We start from the raw sequence: 18,754 nt of genomic DNA, 5'->3' as shown, positions 1-18,754 counted from the left end.
TAAATATAGGAGACCGAAACAATAAAAATTTTAAAAAATATCAGATTTCATAACAAGTAATAATATGTACCATCACCTTACTAGAAACTTGTCCAGAAACGTTAAGACCATGATACTGAAAAATGTGTCCCCAAAAAAATAATGCAAAATTGATATGATATAGAAACGTTATAAATTGATTATGGGTTAAATACATTTTAATAAATCACTATAAAAACAATGTTATAACGTAGAACTGTGGCTAGGACAGGCTGAGTTTTACAATTAATTGGTATTATGGGTACATTTAAACATAATCAGCAGTACTTGTGCTAGCTACCTACTACGCTTTTTAGTATTTCTCATTTTACATTTGAGAAGTACATAACAATTACTGTACATAAAACGATATTACTGTAAATAACAAGATGCCGAACAACATGGACGGTAGTTCATCAATTATACAAATGTACAAATATTAATAAAAATGAATTGTTAATATGTATTTCTTGGTAAACTTCTGTAAGTTCATATTTAGACACATTAAGTTCCTTTACTTTACAGATCTTTAAATAGGAATGGGTAGATAATGAATTTGTGATAACGATCATTAATAATAATGGTACATATATAGACAATATATATATATAGTATAGTGGGCCAAGTCTGGTATAAAACCTATTTCTTGGTGATACTTCAACTTATGCGGGTGGGAACATTTTCATGATTGCCGCGCACAAGGTTTTAGGATCATACTCATCCGGCATCATGGTTAGAACCTGTTCCACCTGGTCCTGGGGGAACAGAGCAGAAAGATGGTACTTTAGTTCCAACCTGGAGTCCTTGACCGGCCTGCTTCCGACCGGGCCAAGGATGCTCTGATTGGGTGACGCTTGTGGAGTGCTTTGAGCTGCCGGCAATGGTCCCCAGATGCTGCTGAGCTGAGAGGAGGAGGGAGTAAGTATTGGTGTTATCCCAGAGTCGAAATTCCATGTATCCGTGAGGAAAGGTCCGGCAGAGAGAGTTCGGTTCAGCTGGGAATCTGAGGTGGATGAGTTCCTCTGTATGGGAGAGGACTGTTGGTTTAGAACCCCAAGGTTTAGAGGCTCTACAACTGTTACTGGAGGAGATATGACACTGCTTCCCCATTGACGGAGGGAATCTGGAGCAGAAGCAATTCTTGTCACATTTTGATGATTGAATTCATTGCTTTCTGGGGTAATGCCAAAGGGAGGGGGTGGGTTTCTATGCATGTACTCCATAGCCTCTGTTGATAGCAAATCCTGGGATTTAGGAAATCTTGGTTTATTGATCCTGGGATCAAATGATGGATTAATCGTCAGCTGACGTTCAAGTCTCCGGTGGGAGTTACCATCCTGGGCAGGAGGAGGAACCATGGTGTTCCAGGGTCCGGGGGGAGGTGGAGCAGTGTGTATAAGATCCCTTAAACCGTAGTTATTTAGACAACCCATCTCTAGGTTGGACCAATCTCCTGTGGGACGTCCAAACCTGTTATCGGTAGATTGGGATTTGGTGATATCCGTCTTGTTCCCAAGCATAAGAAGGGAGTCGGAGAACTTATCCGAACCTGAGATGGCCGGACGAGAGCTTCGTGTTCTTGTCAGAGACTGCTTTGGTCTGCTAAAAGCAGATGTGTCTGACTCCGTTCTTTGTAGGACAAGATTCATTGATTTTGTCCTGGCAATATCTCCTGGAGACGAATCCCTGCTTGTGTTCCTGGTTCGTACCTCAAGAATCTTCATGGTAGAATGTTCCTTGAGACGATCTGTTACAGACTTATGAGGAACTGTTCCTCGCTCAGCGTGGTAGAATTTACACTTATTCCCATAGGTGCACTTCTTACTATAGGGGCATGGGGGAGGCAAATCAGCAGGGGTATGGTTTATGCGTAGAAATGCGTCAAGAGTTGGACCATTTCTGCCCAAAGGGTCATCAGGGGGCATAAACCTACAAAATAAAACTGTTATGCTATCTAGTAGATTTTCAACAAAAATTTAAAATTAAGTATTCAATGCAGAAATATCCATAAAAAAATGCACTTAAAAAAGAAAAGAAAATCAAACCTGTCATTAACGAAAGAGAACATAAGTATTCTCTCTTCAACAACCTTTCTGAACTCAGGCTTCTCGTTTATCAACTCCCTAGGGGGTAAAAATTAATTTTAATTTTTAAAAATCAGACTCTATTTAACATTCGTCTAAAATTTGATGTTTTTAGATAAAAATTCTGATCCGAGCAAAATATTAAAGGCAATCTTGTGGGAAGAAAATCAAAGTTTTATGAAATTTTGATTTAGAAGATCATATTTTTTCAAGTTAATTCTTAGATATTTTGTAGTGTTTATAATAAGTTTGATCCCGGACCCGGATTCTGTCCCGGATCCCGGATTCTAAATAAGTGGATCTCAAATCACAAAATGACTAAACTAAACTTTAAGATTACTCTGACCTTTAGCGTGAGCATGAGATCATTCGTCGGATAACTGCATTGTTTTAAAATTTTATGATTTTAGATCAACGGATTTATTTTTTCTAATCCTTGAAGGGACTGAAGACAAGTACTCTCAAGGGAATGAGCTACAAGGTAGATTAACAACGTTGCCCTTTAAACCTTTTTATGTGTAAAAAATGTTTTTTATCTGAAAACTGATAATTTTCATAAATCTGACTTACGGATTTATGCAGTCGCGAAAGGGGAAGAATATCTTATTTCAGTATCAAAAACTACTGATATCTTGCTTAGCGGTTTTTCTGCGAAAGAGACTTGGTCTTGCTTATAATAATCAATTGAGAAACTCCAAGAAATAAACAGCTTTCGATTCAGAAAAACGACGTTACCTTCGACAATTTTGATCAGATTAGGGTTTCAAGGGTACCGTTGTGAATCGGGCAATGTCACATGAAATTACGCAAACATTCATTTGAGAAGATTAATATGTAAATATCATACCTGAAGTTATCATTGGAGACAACTACAGCATCTGTAGCTGCGGCAAGGTTCAAGATATATCTAAAAAATAAAATCATGATAATGGAATCCATCAAGAACGAGAAGTACAGGGTTACCCACAAAGAATGTGACTGTAAAGACGACATTAAACTTTTCAAACTAAATTAGGTCGTCTGCCTTGAATGCGGTCTTTAAATGGCTTATTTTAAATGGCAATGAAAGAAACAGTTGTGGAGCAAGGAATCATAAATATAAGGAAACACAACAGAATAAATCCCGTAATGTCGTCTCTGAAGCCTCATCCTTTGTGGGTAACCCTGTAATTGAACTAGACACAGCTAACTGAACTATTCATTTATTGATTAAGACGGTCTAATACAAAGGTAGTTGAACTATGCTTAGGTGATTCATTTCCTAACTCAAAACCACTCGATTTACGTTCAAAAGATAAATAATTAATTTTCTCATTTTTTTTAAATTGAGAACATATATTTTTCCGTTCTAATTTATAATGATTAATTCTCTTAAAGTTTAGAATTTCATGAGAATCCGTTTCTGGATTCTCTATGTTCATTATGATTTTTAATTTTCTTATTCTTGGAAATAAATCTTTTGATTCTGTTTGAATTTTGGATTAAAATCTCATATTTCTCTGTTAAAGGAATGTTCATGGGTTTTATCAAAAAGTATAAAATCTTAACCAAGTAAGGCCTTGGATTGAAATAAAAATAGTAAATTATTAATCTATATCACGAACGTAATGAGAAAAAATGAGAGGATTAATATATCTTTCCATTATAAATATATATTTATAAATGTATATTTATAACCAAATAAAGAATACGACGTGAAAGACTAATTCAGAATTTTATTTATTTGATTAAGAGATGCGAGCTTAAAAAATAAAAATGTAATTTTATTTTTCCACATAAAAGACTCTCATTATTTTTATTATTTATAGTTTGACGTAGAACATATGTTTATTATCTTTAGTTTGACGTGGTACATATGTTTATTATCTTTAGTTTGACGTGGTACATACAGGGTGTCCCACGAAACATGACAGTATGCAGGACGACTTGAATGTCGTCTTGATTTTTGATATAATTTGCTGCGTTTATTTTGTCAACCTAATTTTAGAAGTAAATTTCTAGAGATAANAATAATAATAATAATAATAATAATAATAATAATAATAATAATAATAATAATAATAATAATAATAATAATAATAATAATAATAATAATAATAATAATAATAATAATAATAATAATAATAAGTACCCCTGTTTCTCTAGATCTATTAGAATATGCTGGGCAGTTGTTGGAGTTTCAGGTTTACTTGATTCCTTTCTCCAGCTTGGTACGAATACTGTTATATCCTGGTTAAACAAATGAAAAATTAGATTATGTTTATAATATTTTTGAACAATTTTTTTTACATATATTCAGAAAAAAATTAATTTAAACCCTCTAAAAAGAAGCGATACGGACTAAATCCCCATATCCTCCAATTCCAACTGTGAAAATGTACAAATACGATATTAAACCGCTTTATAAACCCAACTCTTTGAAAAAATTGTCGCAATTTATACAAAGCTCGAGTCTTAAATCAGTCTCAATGAATACTTTCTAGTCTTGAGTCTTATTTTCCTCATTCTTTTAAATAACACGGCTCTGCTGATCTAATTTTTTTAATCTTTATATCTTTATTACTTGATCGTGAAAAAAATTTTATAATGAAAACTTTCAAAGAGGCATTGAGTCTTTGCCACAAACTCAAATTTTCAAATCCCTATATCTTTGAAACCTGTATATATGTAAACCTTTGATATTTCAAACCTAAATCTGATTATTTAATCTAAAAGAAATCATAGTTTAAGACATCTCAGGTTTACAACATTTGGTTGCAAAGATGTATGGGATTAGAAAATCAGAGTTTGTGGAAAAGACTCCATTTCTTTATCAAGCAGAATTCTTAGTCCAAATATCTACGAAGTTAGGTCGCAAATGTATATAACAAATAAAAATTCAATTTTGAAAAAAGTTATCAGTTTCTTTACCTTATGTCCTCGATTTTGAAACCATTCAACACAAAGCTGTATTCCAAGACAGGAATATCTCTCTTTGTTTCCATGCGACATCGCAACATTGCTCCCATCTAAATAGAAATTCAGATTTTTTATGAATTAAAGAACAATAATTTCATGATGTAAGTTTTTAAATGACAAGAACTCTTTTATCAAGAAGTTATCATTTCTTGATAAAAATATTAAAAATTATTTTATAACGTATATTTTCTAAAAAATTGAATTTATATGTGACACCTGAGGATTTATAATAAAAGAATTATGATTAAAACTAAATTGACAAAGGCACAATACGTTAATCAATTTTTTCTGTTAATTTTATCATTTAGTTTTATGGAAACATAGTCTCTACATCATTAGAATTTTCGTAGAAAATCTGCTACTTCTTAACAAATAAGACAAATTATTATTTTTTTAGCTAATAAAGATATTTAAGCAAAAGACAATGTTAAAATAAAGAATAAAAGAAAAAGTTATCTTAAATATGTTTTTTTACTTTTGAAACATGAACATATTTAAATTCATTTTTTTAATAAAAATTGAAAAGATGTTTGTTCCGATCCGGAACATATAGAATAACCAACATATATTTTATTCAAATTATACAAAAGAAAAAATACAATTGAGAATATGAATATTACAGGGTTGGTTTCATACTATCAATGCCGACACTACCCCCCCCTTAAATTCCAGGCATAAGACAAGCCAAGCAGATACGGCGAAAATTATTTTTTTAATAGCGTACTTTTAATGAGATATAGCCAATCATGGGACGGAATTAATTTAAGTAAAGTACAAGGATATAGTCATGCCGGTACGAATTTAGTAGGGCTTTCATATTATCTGTTTAAAGTTTTTATTTATCTATGAATAATCTGCTAAATCCTTCAAAAAAATCCATTTAAAAAATTCATTCATTTACTTCATTTTCTTTCAATCCGGTACCTTAGGATCAGCTCCCTTCAGCTGTTGTAGCCGGATTAGTTCATCCAATAGCTCGTTCTGCTGCGCGTTAAATCCAACCTTAAGGAGTGCGCGTTGTGTCAAGGGTTCAGGATATCCAAGCTTAAGCGCGAATTCAACCTAAATATTCATTAAATAAAAAATTTAATTTTAAAGTGCTTATTTATTTACCACGCGAAATGAAGTGGCAAAACTCTTTTATATATTGAATTAGTTAAAAATCAATTTATGCAATTTAATTTAAAAAAATTGTCCATTACTTATGCACAATACTTAGAAAAAGGACATTCAGTGCATGTGTAATATGCAAGTATACCTTAAATACATGGTAACCTACAGGGTTACCAATAAGGATAAAACTTCAAAGACGATATTTATCAGTTTGAAAAATACGTAATAAAAAATAATAATAAAAATGATCTTAATTAACTGGATGCTGTGTATATAGTATGTATACAATATTAGTCAAAAAAAATGTAATTAGTCAAGAAATGTAATTAATTGTATCTTGCGCTATGAATTCTGACGAACGAGGAAAGCGGATTGGAACAAAGTATAAGAACAAAACATGTCATTTTTCTAATCCCTTTTTTTTGTTAATTACATGAATATATAGATTATTTCCAATTATCCTTATTTGTAAATCCCGGATGCACGTTTCTTGGGAGAAAAAAAAACACACTCCCGGATCTTCCCAACCGGATCTGGTTTATAATAAACCCGGATATTGCTGTCTTATTTTTTCATGGATGATTTGATTAATTTATGATCATTGCTCTACGACTCGAATAATGACATAAGATAATACAAAAAAAACTATTTAAAAATGACTGAAAGCTGGTAATTTCAAGTGACCCTCCATGCAAAGATGGCAATGCCTGATTTACAATCGTAACGTAAAAGATTTGTCTATAATCAAGTATGAATTAGATATCAATGTTTATAATTTTTTTTTTAAATCATTATTTTCAACCGTGTATCTCTGCAAAGGGACTTGCGCATTTCTACTGCAGGAGAACATATCGGAATTATATGAATGTAATACTTTTAAACCTAGAAAAACGACAATATCTTCCAAATTATTGATCAGATAAATGTTTTAAGTGCACCATTTTGAATCGAGCCATCCTTGTATAGAAGGCAACTTGAAAATACGTTACAGTCATTTAAAATATGTTTCTTACCTTAGTGTTGTAATTAGGATTATGTGTGATAGAATATATGTCGTCTATAACATCCCCCGGGTCCTCGCTAACGCTCTCCAGCCTATCCAACCCCGGGCTCTCGCGAACACCCTCCAGCCGCTCCGAGAGGGTCGGGGAGGAATCCCTTGAACCAGACTTTTTAAACGTAACATACTCGGCGTACTCCTGACCAAGCGTCTCTGACGCACTTCTGGAGATGTCGTCGTGGCTGCTGCTACTACGTAGATACGTATGAAGCGTATGCGCCGATTCTGAAGATCGACTTGAGCTTAGGAACTCATGATCACTGTCGTAGCTGGAGTCTTCAGGTTCCAGCTTGCGTCGGTAGGTCACGTGACTGTCATGGCGGAGATACCCGTCACTTATTTTTCGTACAATAGATGGAGCCACTTTCTGTCCTCTCGGCTGACTGGGTAGGCCTAAAAAAATTTAATTTTAAATTAAACTTTTATATTACCAAAAAAATTTATATTTTAATATTATCAAGACACAATACCTGAGAACTGACTGAATGTATTTTCGTCGGCAGACTGCCGATTTGAAATCGTCAGCTCCGGCGGCAGTTTTGTCATGAGAAGTAGATTCTTGGCCTGCAGTGTCTGTTTGTCTGAATGTCTGTCTGTTTCCGTTCTTGAGAGTTTTCTGTTTCCAGACACAAATTGTCCAAGTACTAAAGCTGTTTCATCAACTGTATCACGGCTTCCTGCGCAGTTTATAATAATAATAATAATAATAATAATNTGAGGTTATACGACATTATTAGGTTGAAAGAATAAAGGGATTAGAAAATCTGAGTTTGCTGCAAAAACTCAATTCCTTTCAAACATTTATACCTTTTTTTTTACAAAATTACATATCCGACTTCATATCCGACATATCCGATTAAAAGGAGCAAAATTCAATTCATTATTTGTTTTTCTCCACATAGCTCTTCAAAAAGTTTGTGGAGTTATGATTGAAAACAAATAAGATTTCAATCCTTTTTATTTCACTTTAGGTTTTCGTGTGTCGTCTTATATAAAGTAGAATGCCTTGTCCATTAGCGCCTGATCCAATCAGGGTTCAGTCATGTGTTTGTTTTCTATTTTGAACCAATAAAAATTGCATGGCGGTAACATCTAACTTTCTATCTAGCTCATTATCCAATCAGAGGTAAATCCTTGAATCGGCGCTATCAGTAAATGGAAATATTTAATTCTACTGAAACTATAACTTTAAAGAGGAAACTAGTCGAAAGCTTTAAAGCTTGGGCAAAAAGTTTGCAAAAACTTTATTAAACGACATCCTTCGCTAATTTTGATATAACCTTTGGGACGCGGAAATAAAGCCTATATATATATATATATATACTTGAGGGTTCAGTGGTTTTAACCAATATCAATGCTGTTAAAGTTTAACTAACTTAAAATCATTATTTTGAAGCAAATACTGGGAAAAGGCTTATCGAACTTTAATTACTGACACAATAAAGATATATTTTGACGTTTAAGGTAACAAAAAAAGTCCTGTAATGATCTTTTCTGTAGTTATTTTTTAAAAATCGTTTCATTTTCAGGTAAAACTATACATGGTCAAATTTAGGAATTTTTAAGTGTCAAAGAAAAATTTGTATTGGACAATCTATCTTTGTCCTTTTATTTATTAGCGTATTTCTATATTTTTCAATGTCTATTTGGGTATATATATGAACTAATATCTATCTATCTATTTATCAGGAATATTGGTTTAGTAAGGCTGGTTTTCATTTCCTGTATATACTATCTACCACTACCATTCTTTTTACCCTTGTATATCATGATATATCTTGTACTTCTTGTATCCCTCTGTATCCCCCTGTATCCTCTTGTATCCCTGCATTCCCTGTATCCTCCTGTATCCTCCTGTATCCTCCTGTATCCTCCTGTATTCTCCTGTATTCTCCTGTATCCTCCTGTATCCTCCTGTATCCTCATGTATCCTCATGTATCCTCATGTATCCTCCTGTATCCTCCTGTATCCTCCTGTATCCCCCTGCATCCTCCTGTATCCTCCTGTATCCTCCTGTATCCTCCTGTATCCTCCTGTATCCTCCTGTATCCTACTGTATCCTACTGTATCCTACTGTATCCTACTGTATCCTCATGTATCCTCATGTATCTTCCTGTATCTTCCTGTATCCCCCTGTATCCCCCTGTATCCTCCTGTATCCTCCTGTATCCTTCTGCATCCTCCTGTATCTTCCTGTATCTTCCTGTATCCTCCTATATCCTTCTGTATCCTCCTGTATCCTCCTGTATCCTCCTGTATCTTCCTGTATCCTCCTGTATCCTCCTATATCCTCCTGTATCCCGCTGTATCCCCTGTATCTCCTGTATTCTCCTGTATCCTCTTGTATTTTCCTGTATCCCCCTCTATCCTTCTGTATCCTCCTGTATCCCATGTATCTCCTGTATTCTCCTATATTCTACTGTATTCTCCTGTATTCTCCTGTATCCTCTTGTATTCTCCTGTATCTCCTGTATCTCCTGTATCTCCTGTATCTCCTGTATCTCCTGTATCTCCTGTATCTCCTGTACCTCCTGTATTTCCTGTATCCTCCTGTATCTCCTGTTTACGGTTGAAGTGTAGAAGTATAGGAAGTGTAAGTAAGTATGGCTCAAGGCCACTTGCCTGCCGTAGTCAAGCAGTCATATAGGCAACAATATTATAGGCAACACCTCCCCTCTACATAATAATAATAATAATAATAATAATAATAATAATAATAATAATAATAATAATAATAATAATAATAATAATAATAATAATAATAATAATAATAATAATAATAATAATAATAATAATAATAATAATAATAATAATAATAATAATAATAATAATAATAATAATAATAATAATAATAATAATAATAATAATAATAATAATAATAATAATAATAATAATAATAATAATAATAATAATAATAATAATAATAATAATAATAATAATAATAATAATAATAATAATAATAATAATAATAATAATAATAATAATAATAATAATAATAATAATAATAATAATAATAATAATAATAATAATAATAATAATAATAATAATAATAATAATAATAATAATAATAATAATAATAATAATAATAATAATAATAATAATAATAATAATAATAATAATAATAATAATAATAATAATAATAATAATAATAATAATAATAATAATAATAATAATAATAATAATAATAATAATAATAATAATAATAATAATAATAATAATAATAATAATAATAATAATAATAATAATAATAATAATAATAATAATAATAATAATAATAATAATAATAATAATAATAATAATAATAATAATAATAATAATAATAATAATAATAATAATAATAATAATAATAATAATAATAATAATAATAATAATAATAATAATAATAATAATAATAATAATAATANTTAACTGAACCCAATCCTTCAACCAAACCGGATCCCTATGTAAACCATCTTTTCATCCTATGTCAATCTACCATACTCATCCCCCCCACTCGCCCACTCTAATGATCTTCTCAACTACAACGACCCCCTGGCCCCCCACCCCCATTGTAAAAATATATTTTCAATTCTCAACGTGTAAATACAAAATTAGTACTGCAGAGGCCGAATTTTGTTCAATTCCTCCCTGAAAATGCAGTCTGCAGAACGATTAACTTTCAAAAATCAATCAAATGTTTTCAAACAAAAATATTTATTGCTTTTTGTGGAATTAATTTTGAAAAAAGGGGCCTGGTAAGATTAGGGACAGGGGTGGGGCACTTGCAACAACCAGCTAATTTATAAAAACATTTGCGTTTTTTAATCATCCCGGATTTAGTTGATTTGTAGATCCGGTTTCTTCCAAACCAGAGGAATCATTCAAACAGTCATTACAAGTTCTGCTCACTCTGTCGCGGATTTTTAAATGTCATTTTTGCGGATTTTGTAACAGCAGGGGGGAAGGCATTTTTTTGTGAATGATATTAATAACACAAAATAAATACAATTTATGATACAATCTATACAATGAAAGCTCTTTACTCTTATATATTTATAGTTATAGATGCTCGTTATAGCAGGCCAAACAAAGGGTTGGACCCATAGAGAATAAAATATATATATTAGAGAGGAATTTAAAGAATCTCTCGGTACGAATTTTTTCAGTCCCTTTCAGCCTGATAGATCCCAGATCCCAGATCCTTCAACCAAACTAGATTCTTAAACTAAACCCGATCCTTCAACCAAACCAGATCCTCCAATCAAACTAGATCCTCTAACCAAACCAGACCTTTCAACCAAGCCTGATACTTCAACAGAACCAGATTCTACAAGCAATCCAGATCCTTCAACCAAACCAGATCAACCAGATCCTTTAACTGAACCCAATCCTTCAACCAAACCGGATCCTCCAATTGTACTAGATCCTTCAATTGAACCCAATCATTCAACCAAACCAGATCCTCCAACCGAAACATATTCATCAACTGAACACAATCCTTCTACTAGACCCATCAACCAAGCCTCATTCCACTTTAACCTCATTTCCATGATTTATGTTCACCTTTTATTCTCCTATTCAATCCTTTCATCCTTGAACCTGAGCACCCGCCACTGTTGACCATAAACATATCTTCTAACCCCCACCCTCACCTCATGTCGTCTTTACCATCCCCAAATCCAAACCAAATAATTTCTCCGACTCTACCCCTCTACCTTGACAAAGGAAAATTGAAACAGTGACTTGTTTCACCAAATGAAAGATTAAATCCATGAATAACTTTGCAGACCATAGTAAATTCCACTTTAAAAATCTGGGTTTATATTTTCATAAGTGTTTACAAATGTTTTAAACTGTTCCATCAAACCCTCAAATCATTAATCACACCTTTTTACTCCGACACGGAAAACTAGTAAGTTATACTAATAAATATTCAACTACAGGGTGTCCCACGAAACATGACAGTATGCAGGACGACTTGAATGTAGATAGAAGACTAAATGTCACAAATAAATTCAAATACCAAAGACGACTTTCAAGTCGTCTTCCTATTGTCATGTTTCGTGGGACACCCTGTAATTGTTAACATTGTCATTTAATTTTATTATACCTGCTTTCTATTGCAGGTTTGAAATATATCTATTTACTGATTATTGGAGACTACTGTGTCCAAGTTGAGGAACCCGACCAACGTACCTATTGATCAAAAAACCTATCAACCAACGTACCTATTGATCAAAAAACCTATCAACCAACGAACCATAACCAACGAGCCAATTAGCCAATTAACCTATAAAGACTATTAAACTGGTAAACAGCGACACCTTCCTGTTGTTTTGAATAAAATTTATCTATCTTTCAGCTTGCCCATATTTATCTATCTATCCGAATTAGGTTCATAATATTAAAATTATAAATAGTATAAATACTTCTTCACAGGCTTTTTATTCCCCCCCCCATACCTTTATTCTCCCCCCATGCCTTTATTCTCCCCCCCATACCTTTATTCTCCCCCCCCCCATACCAATATTCTCCCCCCATACCTCGACCTTTCTTTTGCCTTTTGATCTATTTAGTTTACCAATCAATGCAGATTATATAAAAACAATAAATATTCATATTAAAATGTAAGATTTTCATTTTCTCATTTTTTGAAGAAAAACAAAGTATCTCAAAAATGTTATTATTTACATCGGGGATTTCAGATGAGCGTTAATTTTAAAATTAATTTTATGAAAAAGTTTTAAACAAATTATATAAATTGACACCCCGCAACTTTATAACCGGTTTAAATTCAGTTCAGCCTTCCTTTGTTGGATTAAAACCATGGAAAAAGGGGGATTTGCGTGTAGTTGAATTTAAAATAAATATTCATGGTTTCGTGTTTGAGAATGGTTTACTCATGTTTGTTCATTGCAATGAACACTGTTAGCTGAATGCACTTCACGAAGTGTTCAAATACAAGTGGAAAAAAATATATTGCTTTTTTGTAATTTTATTTTTTTTTGTAACAGGAGTTGTACTTCAAATAAAATAGTATGGCAGGGCCGTGTCAAATAAGTATTTAAAGTGTTTTTATTAAGGGCTAAAACCTCCATTGTAGCAGTTTTTAAAAGCTTAATATTATGTCTAAAACAGATTCCTCCTTTTTCTTTTCAAAAAAATAAATTGTGAATTTGTGTGCATTTAGATTATGAAATAATAGACTTGTACTTTAAAGGTATTTTCAATGACAAGTTGAAATATTAAATATAAAAATTGCATAGCATTAAAAAATTGGAAAAAAATGTGTGCCTCAGTGGATTGGAAAAAAATGTGTGCCTCAGTGGATTGGAAAAAAATGTGTGCCTCAGTGGATTGGAAAAAAATGTGTGCCTCAGTGGATTGGAAAAAAATGTGTGCCTCAGTGGATTGGAAAAAAATGTGTGCCTCAGTGGATTGGAAAAAAATTTGTGGAAAAAAATGTTAAGTATCTTTTCACCGGACAAAACCTGCTGATTATTTACTTGGGGTGTGAAATCTAGTGAAACTTTTCTAAAATAATTTTACAAATAAAATAGTATTCCACATGGAATTTCTAAGGCATGTTTAAAAAATAAATTTTTCACAAAATTCGAATATGTGCCCCTCAAATGGGGTTTAATGACAAAAATCACTAGTGTTAGCTGAAATGAAAAATTTGACAATCTTAAAAATATCCATTGAACCAGCCTGAAAACCGGCGTTCAAAACATTTTTCAGAATTTAAAAATATTGAAAATTGGGCAAGTTACGGTCAAAAATAGATTTTTCTTTGAATAAATTTCATTATAGAACTAAAAAATGTCTTTTTTGACCTTACTTAGTCAAATTTCAATATTTTTCGATTCTGTAAATTGATTTGAATTCAGAAATTCAATTCGGTTCCAATGATACCCAATTTAATAAGTATTTCAAAATTTTCATTTTCACTTTTAGTGACTTTTTAAATATTAAACCCCAATTTGAGGGGTACATTTTTGATTTTTGTGAAAAATATATTTTATAAACATGTCTTAATATTCCTAGTAGAATACTTTTTTGCTTCTTTAAAATTGTTTCAGAAAAAATTTCACACCCTTATTAAATACAAATACATTAAATACAAATACATTAAATACAAATACATTCCAGGATAGTAATCAGTGGAACGAAATACCCAGGTCAAGAGAATTAATACCTCTTTTGGATAGTAAAATCCTCATAAATGATTTCATAATTTTTTAATAAGATTTGTCATAAAAATGTCAAGATAGAATTTTCGAAGAATGCCAATAATGGTAAAAAATGTGAACGGAATATTTTAGTAAAACCCCAGTCAGTGTGCCATTTATTAATTGTATCTCTGGTTGCCGTTTTATGATTATGTCATTTTGTCTCAGTGTCTGATAATGTTGCTTGTCGACAAACAATCTGCATAAGAAGTGAGGATGGTATAAAACATAAATTTGTATGTCATTTTTAGATTTCCTAGAATATTCTATCTTAAGATTGATTTGTAAGAAAAACAAATTTGTTTTGATTTTTAAGTCAATGAAATTAGGGAAGAAAAACTTTATGTCACAGCTCTTTTTTTTGTTAAAAATATTTGAAAATAAAATAAAAACCAAAATTTTTCAATTTGTATATGCATGAAGATTTGATCTATTTTGCTACAATGGTAGGTAATTATATCAATACAAAGAGGACGATTTTCGATTTTAATTTCGATTTAAATCGAACTGTTTACACATAATCATAGTAGAAGTCAAGAGAAGCTGTCGATTAATAAAGCTTCTCTTTGATTACTTGTAAACTTTAAATTCGAATGAAGCTTGTTAACACTCAAGATTTAATTTTAAAAAGTTGTGTTTGTTGTATCGATATAATCACTTACTACTGTATATGTAATTTCAAAATCATGAAAAGCTGTGAATTTAGGTAAGAAAACAATTTAAATTTAAATATTTAAAATCTTGTTCGTATTGAATTTTGAAAAAAGGCGCTTACAGTAAACTTTTTACTTCATTTTTCCTATTGTATATATACTTCCAGTCGTCTTCATTGTATTGATATACTCGCTTACCACTGTATCAATGTATTTTCACTGTGAAATATGTCCTCTATCATTCATTTTGTGAGACGAATACATAGTCTTTTTGTGGGACAAAAACATGGTCATTTTGAGAGACGAAAACATGGTCATTTTGAGAGACGAAGACATGGTCTTTTTGAGAGACGAATACATGGTCATTTTGTGGGACGAATACATGGTCATTTTGTGGGACAAAAACATGGTCATTTTGAGAGACGAATACATGGTCATTTTGAGAGACGAAGACTTGGTCATTTTGTGGGACAAAAACATGGTCATTTTGAGAGACGAATACATGGTCATTTTGAGAGACGAATACATGGTCATTTTGAGAGACGAAGACTTGGTCATTTTGTGGGACAAAAACATGGTCATTTTGAGAGACGAATACATGGTCATTTTGAGAGACGAATACATGGTCATTTTGAGAGACGAATTCATGGTCATTTTGAGAGACGAATACATGGTCATTTTGTGGGACGAATACATGGTCATTTTGAGAGACGAATACATGGTCATTTTGAGAGACGAAGACATGGTCATTTTGTGGGACAAAAACATGGTCATTTTGAGAGACGGATACATGGTCATTTTGAGAGACGAATACATGGTCATTTTGAGAGACGAAGACTTGGTCATTTTGTTGTACGAATACATGGTAATTTTGTTGGACGAATACATGGTCATTTTGTTGGACGAATACATGGTCATTTTGAGAGACGAATACGAATTGAATTTCTTCTACAAAGAAAATGTTTAATTTAATAAGGACAAAATTACCTGTGCCCTGAACAAACTATTCTTGTCCTCAAAGTGAAGAATAACTGTTGTTGTCCTGTTCTCAGTGTCATTCTTGTCCTAGACAAAAAAAAATACAAATTATAAAGTATTGAACATTTATCAAAATATATTGTAAAACATTTTAAATGGTGTCTTAGAAAATACAAATAGATAAATTCTTAAAATTCCAGAAAAAATTCGGAAACCGAAATTATATCGTAGGTTAAAATTTGAATCACCAATTCAAATCCTTCCTTAATTTTTTAACAATGAATTGTTATGTGTATATATATAGTTTGGTTACATAAAAAGCTTTCTCCAATCAATGGAAGTTTGGCAAAAAAGTTATGTTTGTAAAATTAAAAACCTCACTCGAAATCAAAACTATAATATGGTTGCCACAAAGGAAAAAACCGGTTTTATAAAAATTATTCAAAAACGACGAAGAAAAATGTAACAAAATGTTTACCGTAAACTAATTAGATGTTTGGGAACATATTTCTCCTTAGAAATTTGTCAATAAATCGAAGTTAGAAGAAAATGTTTATGAATTTGTTCGCAGATTTCTGAAAACGCTTCAAATGTCGTCTTTTCATCAACAATTCCAAGAAATCTACAGAAATAGGTTTTGAACATTGAAACATTACAGAAACCAATTACTGAATAAGATTACTTATTTTCGATGATAAGAGTTAATTTATTTTTCTCAACCTGTTTCTATTCCTAAACAACTAATTATTTTACTATAAAATTTTTTGTTACATTTTTCATGGTCGTCAATGAATAATTTAGATAAAACCGAGTCTCAAAATCATCAAAAATGGACAATCTATGTGGATTGCCGGTCACTCCCTTTGAGACGAACACTTTTAGTCCATTAAAGGTCTTCATTTTTTCATTTTTTTATGATTTGTTTTTTTATTCATAGCTGTTCTCTAATATTTTTCACTTCAATTCAAGCCTTTTTTTTTACCTTTTTTAATGAAATTGTTGCTTGATACAGGAGGAGCAAGGTTGTTTCTACACCAAGCAATTTTCTTCCTTTTTCCTCCGACAGGATTAGTTCAAGCTCGTACATGTTTAAACTGTACAGTGATACGGTTCATGTACAGTAATTAAGGTTGTTGTACAATTTAACTTAAAATTTTACTACTTTTACTCAAAGTATGGGAATATACTTCAAATTTTTATCTACTATCTTCATTCTGAACCTTAAATATATCACTATACTGTACTGTTAGGGCCTTTTGAAGCGGAATTCCGTTGGGAGGAATTGGGCGGAGTTTACAGGGCTCGCAATTGTGTGCGATTAAAATTCACGTATGCGTTGGACACCCTAAGTCTGCATGCCTCGCTTTCACTGTGTAGAGTGCATTTATATGATAATCAATTTTTATATTTCTAGCTTCAATGTCATCACAATAACTGTTTCCTTTGTTAGGTCGGTTTATACATGTTGTTATTTTTCCTGTCTACTGGGTTAGGTCGGTTTACATGGCATCACTATTCCTGTCTGCTGGGTTAGGTCGGTTTACATGGCATCACTATTCCTGTCTGCTAGGTTAAGTCGGTTTACATGGTGTCACTAAAACTGATTCCTTTGTTTGGTTGGTTTTAAATGTTGTCATTATTCTAAATTTAGGTCGGTTTACATGGCATCACTATTCCTGTCTGCTAGGTTAGGTCGGTTTACATAGTGTCACTAAAACTGATTCCTTTGTTAGGTCAGTTTACTTGGTGTCACTAAAACTGTTCCATTGTTAGGTCGATTTAAAATGTTGTCTTTATTTCTGTTTTCAAAGTTAGGTCGGTTTACACAGCGTCAAGTATGTTAGGTTTGTATTTAGCTGAACTACGAAATGAATCACTAAACAATGAACTGAGATATCCTGAGTCCTGACTTACGTTATTCCTTATCAGTGGACAACTCAAGTACGTAAAATGGCGGGGGGGGGGGGGGGGGGGGTAAATCAAGTTATAACAATTACAATATAGAATACCTATACACATATAAAGGTATCATATCAAAAGTAACAAGTAAAAAATATTAGGAAATATAAACTGTTATACGAATGCATCAAATAAAATTCGATGATTATAGCTTGTAATATTTCAGTAATTTGCTTGGAATTAAAATTGATTGCTTTACGAGTTGAGTGGAATATTGCAACCTTCTGAATTTGTATGTACGCTAGTTCTTTAGTATGAGAATTGGCTGGTACCGTATAGGCTAAAAAAGAAATATGTGTTCCAAACGTTTTTAATATTCCATTGGCATAAAATTGTGAAAAATACCATTATTTATTTTACCAACATTACCGACCTATGATTCCCCCAACAGAGGGAGGTTAAGTTACTTGACATCCGTGAGACAGTTATGTAAAATAACCACCAGCTCTGCGAAGCTTTTAGGGGGGAGGTTCGCGCATTTTCATCTCTAAAGACGATAAAATTGTGTACAACTACTTTCTCGGAAATTAGGAATAATTTCCCTGTAAAGTAGTTATAAATAATTATTACCCGATGTTTCTTTAAAAAGGAATTAATAGAAAATCGCATTTTCATTGAACCTACCACTTCCGTTAGACTCAAAGATAAGTTGGGATGGAATAATAAAATGTTCTCAACACTTGAAAACATTCTTCTTTCTATTTTTAGCAATAATTGTT

General features: G+C 32.0%; 1 protein-coding gene across 1 annotated transcript; it reads right to left on the bottom strand.

Moving 5' to 3' along the window:
• Nucleotides 1-153: 153 nt before the first annotated feature.
• On the bottom strand, nucleotides 154-7,941 carry LOC111705628 (uncharacterized). Its single transcript, XM_023478236.1, has 8 exons — nucleotides 7,704-7,941; nucleotides 7,187-7,626; nucleotides 5,976-6,122; nucleotides 5,013-5,138; nucleotides 4,234-4,331; nucleotides 2,950-3,108; nucleotides 2,064-2,141; nucleotides 154-1,947 (listed from the first exon to the last, which is right to left on the bottom strand). The coding sequence occupies exons 1-8, from the start codon at nucleotides 7,777-7,779 to the stop codon at nucleotides 681-683; spliced, it is 2,391 nt and encodes a 796-aa protein (XP_023334004.1). The 5' UTR covers nucleotides 7,780-7,941; the 3' UTR covers nucleotides 154-680.
• Between the last annotated feature and the right edge of the window lie 10,813 nt (nucleotides 7,942-18,754).

This window comes from Eurytemora carolleeae, unplaced genomic scaffold (genome assembly GCF_000591075.1).
Source record: "Eurytemora carolleeae unplaced genomic scaffold, Eaff_2.0 scaffold291, whole genome shotgun sequence".
Taxonomy (NCBI): Eukaryota; Metazoa; Arthropoda; class Copepoda; order Calanoida; family Temoridae; genus Eurytemora; species Eurytemora carolleeae.
The sequence above is the reverse complement of the archived record's forward strand: the minus strand, read 5'-3'. Positions and strand labels throughout refer to the sequence as shown.

Coding starts and splice junctions, on each gene's coding strand:
- LOC111705628 (XM_023478236.1), bottom strand. CDS start 7,779: ATGACAAAACTGCCGCCGGAGCTGACGATTTCAAATCGGCAGTCTGCC. Junction 7,627..7,703: donor TACATTCAGTCAGTTCTCAG/GTATTGTGTCTT, acceptor AAATTTTTTTAG/GCCTACCCAGTCAGCCGAGA. Junction 5,139..5,975: donor CTGATCCTAAGGTACCGGAT/TGAAAGAAAATG, acceptor ATTGTTCTTTAA/TTCATAAAAAATCTGAATTT.